The sequence below is a fragment of the Microchirus variegatus genome (assembly GCF_963457635.1).
Source record: "Microchirus variegatus genome assembly, chromosome: 22".
NCBI classification, from domain to species: domain Eukaryota; kingdom Metazoa; phylum Chordata; class Actinopteri; order Pleuronectiformes; family Soleidae; genus Microchirus; species Microchirus variegatus.
Window position 1 is genome coordinate 2,207,669 of NC_139823.1, and position 9,811 is coordinate 2,217,479.

Consider the following 9,811-nt stretch of genomic DNA (forward strand, 5'->3'; position numbering starts at 1 on the left):
ACAGTTACACAATCATCTTAATTAAAAAAGTATTTTTGTGCAATGTAACAGAAAGTCTATAGTTATTAAGCCCTTTAACTCCCTCAGGTCAGTGCTATTAATAATTAGAGCTGCACAATGTTAAAAAAAAAAAATCCTAATCTGATTATTTTGACAAATATTGTGATTGCAACATGATTCATAATTGTAACAATGTATAATTTTTGGCATCTTACCTGTCATTTTCATTGAAGAATACGTCAAATTCATAGAAGAAAGAAATTTTCTCATCTGTCAGGCAAGATTTTTGTGCTGCTGAATTCCTTTGCAGGAATTGACACACATTTTATCTTCATCAAATAATTGCAGTGTCTTTCGTTTTGGTTAATAGACTTGGTGGTAATGCGTTTTGATTATTTTACGATGAATTGTGCAGCCCTATCTATTAAATGTCTCAATCAAAAAAGGTGCTCATTAAAGACGACCACAGCTTTCGAATATGAAAATATCTCCAGGTCCCTTTGATGAGCAAAATGTAAACAAGGTTTGGGATTTGTTTGAGTGCATTTGTCATGTAGTGGCAATGTGTAGAGGTTTACCCTCATGTGTGCAGTTAGAGTTCAGTTGAAGGTAAGGAGTGATCACTATGGTGAAGTTCAGCTGCTCGCTTAGTGTGCTTCTTAGAAAGAGCTTTGATTTTACTGCTTGTTTTCTGCCGCCACAGTCCAAGAGGGCCGGTGGCGTCCACGGCGACATCAATGATTCGGTCTGGCACCAACCACTGCAGGAGCAGCAGGAAGAGGAAGTCCAAAACTGCGACGAATGCAAAGATGGAGCCGGCGACAGGGCCGCAGTGACTCCTTAGCCTCCGTAACCGCCTGTCCAGAGGAAGCACTTCCTCTCCAGCCACCCTGTCGTACACCTGAGAGCACACACACAATGATGAGAGTCAACAAACTATTCCCCAACTAGCGCTGCAGCCTCACCTGTGCATCCTCATCACTACACTACAGTCACACATGAAAATAAAAGGTTAATCAGAAAAAATGAAGCATGCTTCCATAAATTATGATGTACATTCGTACACTCTTTTGTTATTTGATATTCAAACAGTACATGTGTTGACCACATATGAGCCAGCTCACAGCCTTTACTCTAGATCTGGGTTCTCAAACTCAAATGACCTTGAAGCCACCGAGCATCTAGTCTTTTTATTTTGTGTTTTAACTATTATTCATTAGTTTTACTCTTGCTTTTATGTGGTTTTAGTCATCCTTTGCTCTTATTTATTTTGACATTTGATGTTCTGAGTTTTATAATTTTGGCAATGTGTTGTTCTTGTCATTTCTATCTCCGAGTACACTGTTTTTTCCTTTGTCAATTAAAAAAATAAAAATAAAATGCTATAGTGTCATTATTATTAGAGCTGAAACGATTAATCGATGAATCGATTATTAATCGATTATTAAATTAATCACCAACTATTTTGATAATCGTTAATCAGTTAGAAGCTTTTTTCATGATTAAAACAAGATTTCTGATTGTTTCAGCTTCTTAAATGTGAATATTTTCTTCGTTTCTTTATTCTCCACATAACAAAGAAATCATTAAATCATTGAATCATTTTGGTTTGTGGACAAAACAAGACCTTCAAGAACATCGTCATTTCCAGGTTTGACAAACACTGATCAATGTTTTTTTAACATTTTCTGACATTTTATGGACCAACCGATTCATCGATTAATCGAGAAAATAATTGACAGATTAATCGATTATGAAAATAATCGTTAGTTGAAGCTCTAATTATTATTGTTATTGTTATTGTTGTAGCCAGAGACAATTAATGATAATATTGGTCAATAACTGTGAAAATAAGCCTTTGTAAGTTTGTCAAAGCACTGTGATGAGGGCATTGTTGTGTCTACACTGCCCCCAAGTGGCCAAAAAATATATTTTTTCAATAGGAATAAACTATTTTAATTATTATATTATTTAATCATATTAATCCTGTTTACCAAATAACCTCAGTACACATTTAGAAACACACTTATGTTTATAAAACTTTAAATAATGATACTTTTATACTATATTATTATAGTTATTGTGTTTTTATGTGTACAATCACCTGATTTAATGAATTGTTACTTTTCATGACCCTTGAGTGAGCCTTTTATATTTATAGCAGGAGCCAGGTCAACTCTACGTAGACCACGTTTTTACAACAGCCCACAATGGACACATTTTGTAATTCTTATGCTAACTACAGGTTACTTCACAGGCTCTCCAACACACTTGGAAAGGAAGAGTAAGATGAGGGATATTCAGATTCAACATGCAACTTCACCTATAAATGTTACAACACTTTACACACTGTACTTTAAAGCTTTAAATATATGTAGATAATATAAATGAAACAATAAGCTCTCAACTAAATGCACACGTATGTGTTAGTGCACACACTGTTGTGACGCTGAAAGGATAAAGTGAACCTACTTTTTCAGTCCTCTCTGCAACGTTTTTCCAAGTGTAGAGGTTTTCCACACGAGCGTGGATGAAGGCAGGGGAGGGGACTGAGCCTGACCGCTGCCGGGCAATGACAGTTTCTAGACCAACGCACAAGGACCGGATATTTGGCTCACACAAGGTAATCAGATCCTCAGGTAACACCTCAGGAATGCCCCCGACACGAGTGCTAACCACCTTAGAAATGAAACAAAAACATACATACACACACACACACACACACAAGTATGAAAGAATAAAAAAGCATCAGAACTATCAACATTGAAAAATATTCAAATGAATTATCAGGCTGTTTAGTTTCAGGTTGTTAATACAAACTCCAAGTACACAACCACATCTCCCTGTTCTGAACATGTGGGTCAAGATAAGCTTGTATCCACTATCTTCAGATCTGTGGACTGGCAGAATCTGGCAAAACTCCCTGATTTTTGAGCAAACCTCCAATTGGGAATGAGCTTATCATTTCTTACAACTGATGTACTGTGTCATATAAATAGATATTACCTTTGAGCTTAAAGGAAAATTACCACATTTACCACTAAGGGCCCTCGTTGTGTTACATCATGTTGTAATCAACATCTTTCACATAAATAAGCCAGGTTATCCTTCTCCACAGACTTATCTCTCCTGCCATGTGACTGTCCGGCTCCTACAACATTAATTATCATCTCTATTCCATTTCTAGCTGCTATTGTGAACATGTTCCAACTCATTTTTATAATTCTCGACAACCCAAGTCGAGTCTTTTTCCCCTTTTGTGTAGAACAAATTGTATCCACAATTTTTCTTGATTTATCAGTATCAGGGAACAGTTTCTTCAATCTGGACCTAGTGTCGTGAATTCTGAAAATCCCTTTTAATTGAATGAGACTCAAAGTGCAAATACTAGTGGTTTTAATTTCTAGCAAAACTTCCCTCCACCTGAATTTATCTTGTGTAAGATCAAACTCATTTTCCCCAAGTGCCCTTTAGGAAAATGTGTCTGCCACTCAGGAGGACAACATATTTTCTAACAAAGTTTTTTTCAGGCAATGTGGGGAATGAAGTGAAATTGGCTTTTGTAAAGCTGCCCAAATGAAAATATCTAAATAGAACTTGTTCTGAGATAGCAACTTTTGTGAGAAGGTCAGCAAAGCTTCCAAAGGTCTTATGCCAAGTATAGGTTGTTAAAAGAGACAATGTCCATCTTCTTCTATAGTGAAAAAGTCTTGTCTGTGGTAGAGGGTAGACACAAGTGATTGTTGCATATGGGAGTGAGGACAGAGGGGGATTGTAGAGAGGGAGGGATTGATTTAGCTGACTAACTAATGGGAAAATACAGAGCCCACAGGAAGTCTGAGACAAATACATTTCAACATCTTCCTGTCATCTGGATTTTATTATGTGAAATGGAATCCACAGCTGGATTCTGGCTTTATTTGTGAAAGGAATAAACACCGAATGGAATTTGGTGCAGGAGCCAGAAAACTCTGTTGAACAAAGTGGCATACCCTTTCACTAAGAGCAAACATGCCTGCCTGATGCTCGTTCTCGGTGCAAGGAAATAGCTCAAGCAATGCTAAATGTGTGTCAAGACCATATACAACCACATTTTTAAAGCCCAGAACAATCAATTTAAGCTATTGTAATGGAATGGCACAAGACCTGAAGTCCACAGCTGGCTCCTTCTACGATGGCCATGCAGAAGGCCTCAGTCAGAGACGTGTTGAGGAAGATGTGACCCTGAACCAAAACACTACGGACATCTTTATGCTCTAAAGCACCCAGCAGACGCACCCTGCAAAGGTACAAATGAAAGAAGTTAGGCAAGTCATCATTTTCACACACAACCTGATGTGTGTAATTATACCAGACTGCTGTCATGAGTTCACTCCTGGGCACTGGGGCCCAGCAGCAGCTCCAAGGCTGTGGAAGGCCCTGTCCGACCACCAGACTGTGGAGTCTTTTTTTTTAATGGATTCTCAAACCCATAGACTTTAATTGACTTTTATGTGCTTCTATAGCTCAAACTATGTACTTTTTTATTTGTTTTGTTTTATTTCTGAATGTGTTTTATTGTTCCTAATGTAGCACATAAATCAAATGTATTATTATTATTATTATTATTATTACTGGGCAGTCAGGACATATCATGCAACAACTTAATGCATTTTCATTCACAGCCAGGCATAATGATGCTGAAAAGTATTTCTGTAAAAATTATTGAATAAATGCTAAGAAGTTGACAGTAAATGGTACTGGAAAAGTGGTCTTAGCAGGACCTGTCATGAAGTTGGTATTTCTCTCTGACTTCCTCCAATACAATTCTCTTTGGTCCCTCGCCACCAATTATGAAGTGCAGGTCAGGATGCTTGAGGCAGAGCTCTGGAATTATCCCACCAAGAAGATCAATTCCTGAGAAGGAGAGAAAATTAAATTTTACTTTCATAATGAATATGTGAACGATGAAACACACTTATGATGATCACACTTTACACAAGGACACTGGATTTAAGAGGCTGATCTGAATGTGGACACTTATAAGATACAATTTACCACTTGTCTGCACTGATTACAGCCAGCCAAAACACTGAAACATAGCTTTCATAAAATGTCTGTGTACCTTTACGGTAGACAAGACGACTGATGACCACAATAGTGATCTTGTCATCTTGGCGCTGGGAAGGGTCAGGAGTGAAATCTGTAGATTCAACAGCATTGGGAATAACAGACACTATCTCTGGATTGAGGGCTGCTCGGAGCACGGTGTTCTCCTTACTGGTGTATGACACACACACAGTGTGGTTGGTATCACACAGCGACACAGTCAGAAGCTTGTTGGTCAGCACAGAGCTGACGTCAGCAAAGCCAAAGAGTGAGTGGTCAGTGAACACCTGTGGATGATGAAACTCATTTTATCATGTGTAGCACAAAGATGTGAATACACACCAAGATCTGGATCAGAATGAGTCACATACCGTGTTAAGGCCCATGGTCTTAGCATGGAAGAGTGCATCATGGGCCAGTGCAGAAAATGAACTGTGTGCATGTACTACAGTGATGCGCTCTCTGACAAACACACAGCGCAGCAGTGGGAGACTGTGGAAACAGGTGGTGGCTGTAGACTGGTTGTACATCACCTGCAGCGGGAGGTAGTAGACCTTGAGACCATTTGTCAGGTACCTGATACCATTCCTCTTGCCATAGGAATGGGTTACAATTACCACTTTGTGTCCCTTTTCAATCAAACACTGGGAAAGCTGGTAAATGTGACTCTCTACGCCTCCCATATTTGGATAGAAGAAGTCAGACACCATGCAGATGGTGTGCCTCCTGTTGGAGACCCTGACAGACTCTGCAGAAACTCCAGACACTCCCTGAGACGATGGATTATTCACAGCTCCCCCTCTCCTTCTTTGGCCCATTGCAGATTCCTTGCGTGCCTGTGCACGGCACCTGTGCAGAAATAGGTTAATTTATCACTTGCGTGCCAACATAAATAACAACAGCATTCTGATAACCAAAGTGTACCTACATGTTTGTTTGTTTTAGCAAGTATTGTTTGTATTAGCAAGTTGTCAATGAGTTTGACCCCAACAGCATGTGTATGCAATGCTCAAGCATGTCTTGAATAAAGCTGGTGTAATAGAACTTCAAACAGCAGATATTGTTTTTCTCTTCTGAAAAACTATGTTATTTTAAACTGCAACATTTTTATTTTCCTAGATGTGGTCCAATAACATGACTGAGAAATAATTATACTGTATGTCCATTATAGCATTGCTATACAGTGCTGTATATGCAAAAAAACTACATCACACTAAAGCATGTCAATAAATTTGAAAATATTACGTTTACAAGATGTACACGCTTGTATGATAACACTCCATGTACCACCTCACTATTTCACAGCATCGACAGCCATTTCAAACATATTTGAAAAGCATATTATTTCAGACTTTAGATGTGACAATGAATTTCTTTACAATGAATATTTACTTTTTTACGTAGCTCACTGACACCTGTCATGGTCATGTGTGATAAACAAGAAGTAGAGTTGTATTTATCTATACATTTTCCAGGACCCGTCGCTTGTATGTAATACATTTTGTTCAACACATTTATAATTGTGTGAATTGTTCCTCCAAATAGGATTCACTATCCGTCTACCTGATACAAAGTAATGTGATATATTTACACGTTTTAGCTTCCTACATAAATGTTTACTATGAAGCTAACCCACTTCGTTCAGCTTTAACAACTTTAATGATATTTAAAGAACGTGGTTTTTGATGTTCAGAACTGTCTTACCGTGGGCAGAATGTCAGTCTTGTTCCGGACTATGGGAATGCACAACAGTGTTTTTAATCGTCAGACTCATTTCTGCTTCACTAGCCTCGAGCTAGCCATTCAGTTAGCCACTCATATAACTTCCGGGTACGTCATACGTAATTTCTGCTCTGCTACGTGCTGGTCATGGGTGAAAACAAGCTTGCGCACAAACGACATTCCTAATTTTTTACATGGGGAAATTATTTTCGTGAGCGGGGGTTCCCTCATTGTCCGCTCTAAAAGAGTTAAAGAAGAAGAGGTGATATCTCAAATCACTATCACTAAGCTATCTGACGCTCGTTTCTCCGTGGTCAAACTACAGAGGGTTTTACGGTAAAACGACAGTGAACATGTTCTTGTTTTTTGAGGTTTTATGGCGGTTGGCAATCAACTATTTGGTGCATTACCGCCACCATCTGGTATGGAGTGTGGATGAAAATGTGGATGTACTATTACTGCATACAAATATAAATAAATACAAAAACGAAATGCATAATAATATACACATATATGTATATATGCATACATACACATGCTTATACACACATACACACACGCATACTTACAGATTAAAATACATATTACTAATTGTTATTATTACTTCCATCCCAACCTATATCCTCCCAATCAACTTAATGGTTTTAAGAACATGTATTTATTATTATATTTTGCAACAGTCACTCAGCTTCTTTTACAATATGTTTCTGTTTACAATACATTTCTGAATTTCTTTTGCACATACACTACCGTTCAAAGTTTGGGGTCACTTAGAAATGTCCTTATTTTGAAGGAAAAGCACTTTTTTTTCAATTAATATAACGTTAAATTAATCAAACATCTCCAGGTTTGATGGTACCGAGCATGGACAGTCCGCTTTAAATCGCACCACAAATTTTCAATAATATTCAGGTCTGGGGACTGAGATGGCTATTCCTGAACGTTGTATTTGATCCTCTGCATGAATGCCTTAGTAGATTTTGAGCTGTGTTTAGGGTCATTGTCTTGTTGAAAGATTCAGCCCCGGCACAACTTTACCTTTGTCACTGATTCCTGGATATTGTTCTCCAGAATCTGCTGATATTGAGTGGAATCCATGCGAACCTCAACTTTAACAAGATTCCCAGTCCCTGCACTGGCCACACAGCCCCACAGCATGATCGAACCGCCACCAAATGTTACTGTAGGTAGCGTAGTGTTGTTCTTGGAATGCTGTGTTCTTTTTCCGCCATTCATAACGCCCCTTGTTTTGCCCAAATAACTCTATTTTAGTTTCATCAGTCCACAGCACCTTATTCCAAAATGAAGCTGGTTTGCCCAAATGTGCTTTAGCATACCTCAAGCAACTCTGTTTGTGGCGGGTGCAGAGAAAAGGCTTTTTCTGCATTACTCTTCCATACAGCATCTCCTTGTGTAAAGTGCACTGAATAGTTTTCTTGGTCTGCCACTTCGGGCCTTAACTAGAACTGTGCCTGTGGTCTTCCAGTTCCTCACAATGTTCCTCACAGTTGAAACTGAGAGCTTAAATCTCTGAGATAGCTTTCTGTATCCTTCCCCTAAACCATGATGTTGAACAATCATTGTTTTCAGGTCATTTGAGAGTTGTTTTGAGGCTCCCATGTTGCCACTCTTCAGAGAAGATGCAAAGAGGAGAAACACTTACAATTGGCCTCCTTAAATACCCTTTCTCATGATGGGAATCATGAGAACATCAATCAAACACAATCAAACCTGTGTATGGAGGTCAAGGGTCACTGAGGTTACCAAACCGATTTTGAGTTCCAATAACTTGTGCTAAAGGTATTGAAATCCAATAAAATGCCTAATTTTGTTTAAATAATTCATGCACACTTTCTGTAACTCATATAAACTTTATTTCACTTCTCAAATATCACTGTGTTTGTCTCCTATATGAGTACCCAAACGTTTGCATACCACTGTATGTATGCCACCTCTATGTTGTACATGACAACTTGTTCAACAATATAAAAAAATAACAAGCTTGTGATTTGGATTTCACACACAAATCAGTTTTCCTCTGATATAAATGGCTTTTGACAATATTTTAATATTATTGACCACTCATACAACATCTGCAGGATTACAGTTCTACTGCAACAAAATACACAATATAAAGTTAAAAAAAATAAAAATACATGTATGTTATAATATTCATAATTTTTCTAAAACAAACCTTTACATGGTATTTATTCACACAGTGATTCACCATGAATCTGACAGCTGGAAATATAATAGGAGGAAACTAATTAGTTTGACACACACAAAAAAGCATATTAGGGCTCATGACAAATACAGTATAAAAATGTACAGTGAAATGCCCGAGTTGATAACTGGCCGACCATGAGTAAGACAGACAATCGAAATATTCAAACCAGTTGAAACGTGTTGGGGAAAGGCAGGTTACGAATGGACTGATATTAATATTTTAAGCTGGTATTCTGTCAATCTCCACATTCACATAGTCACATGGTTTTGCACAGCAGCCATGTTGACATGGTTTAGCAGGAAAATTACAGCAGATACTGATCACGTTGACAACAACTTTGTTCTGCCAGATTTATCCCTTATCTCTGTGATTTGTCAACATCGGTTTCCCCTCTTGCTTCACTTTAAGAATGTATTTCTGGTTTCTCTTGTTTTTGTTTTTGGCGCACTGGTGTACGAGCAAAGAGGCCTGCCAGTGATCCTCTACATAAAAAATAAACAGTAGAGAGTACCCTTTACGTTTTATTCACATTTCATCAACATTTGCATTGCACAACAGCACGTATTTAAGTAGGAATAGCAAAGGGATGCACCTGATGTGCAGTACATGTAATCATATTTAATGGCTCAGTTTTAAGTAATAATAAAAGACATGGAAGTTATGGAGTGAAAAATGGATCTTACAGATGGTGGTTTTGTCCAGGCTGGTCATGTCTCACATACATAATAACTGCTGCTGTATATCTGAAGCTCTTGTAATATATATATATATTGA

At 38.0% G+C, this 9,811-nt stretch overlaps 1 protein-coding gene across 1 annotated transcript; it reads right to left on the reverse strand.

Moving 5' to 3' along the window:
- Positions 1–357: 357 nt before the first annotated feature.
- Positions 358–6,917, reverse strand: piga (phosphatidylinositol glycan anchor biosynthesis, class A). Its single transcript, XM_083908908.1, has 7 exons — positions 6,793–6,917; positions 5,460–5,937; positions 5,105–5,375; positions 4,764–4,896; positions 4,147–4,279; positions 2,473–2,679; positions 358–901 (listed from the first exon to the last, which is right to left on the reverse strand). Exons 2-7 carry the CDS (start codon positions 5,904–5,906, stop codon positions 593–595), a joined length of 1,500 nt encoding a protein of 499 aa, XP_083765034.1. The 5' UTR covers positions 5,907–5,937; positions 6,793–6,917; the 3' UTR covers positions 358–592.
- Positions 6,918–9,811: the final 2,894 nt, after the last annotated feature.

Bases quoted from the DNA above. Each gene is read 5' to 3' on its own strand.
- piga (XM_083908908.1), bottom strand. From the start codon at position 5,906: ATGGGCCAAAGAAGGAGAGGGGGAGCTGTGAATAATCCATCGTCTCAG. The intron at 5,376-5,459 runs GTATGTGACTCA...CATCATCCACAG, and splicing joins AGACCATGGGCCTTAACACG to GTGTTCACTGACCACTCACT. The intron at 4,280-4,763 runs GTCCTGCTAAGA...GTACCTTTGCAG, and splicing joins AAATACCAACTTCATGACAG to GGTGCGTCTGCTGGGTGCTT.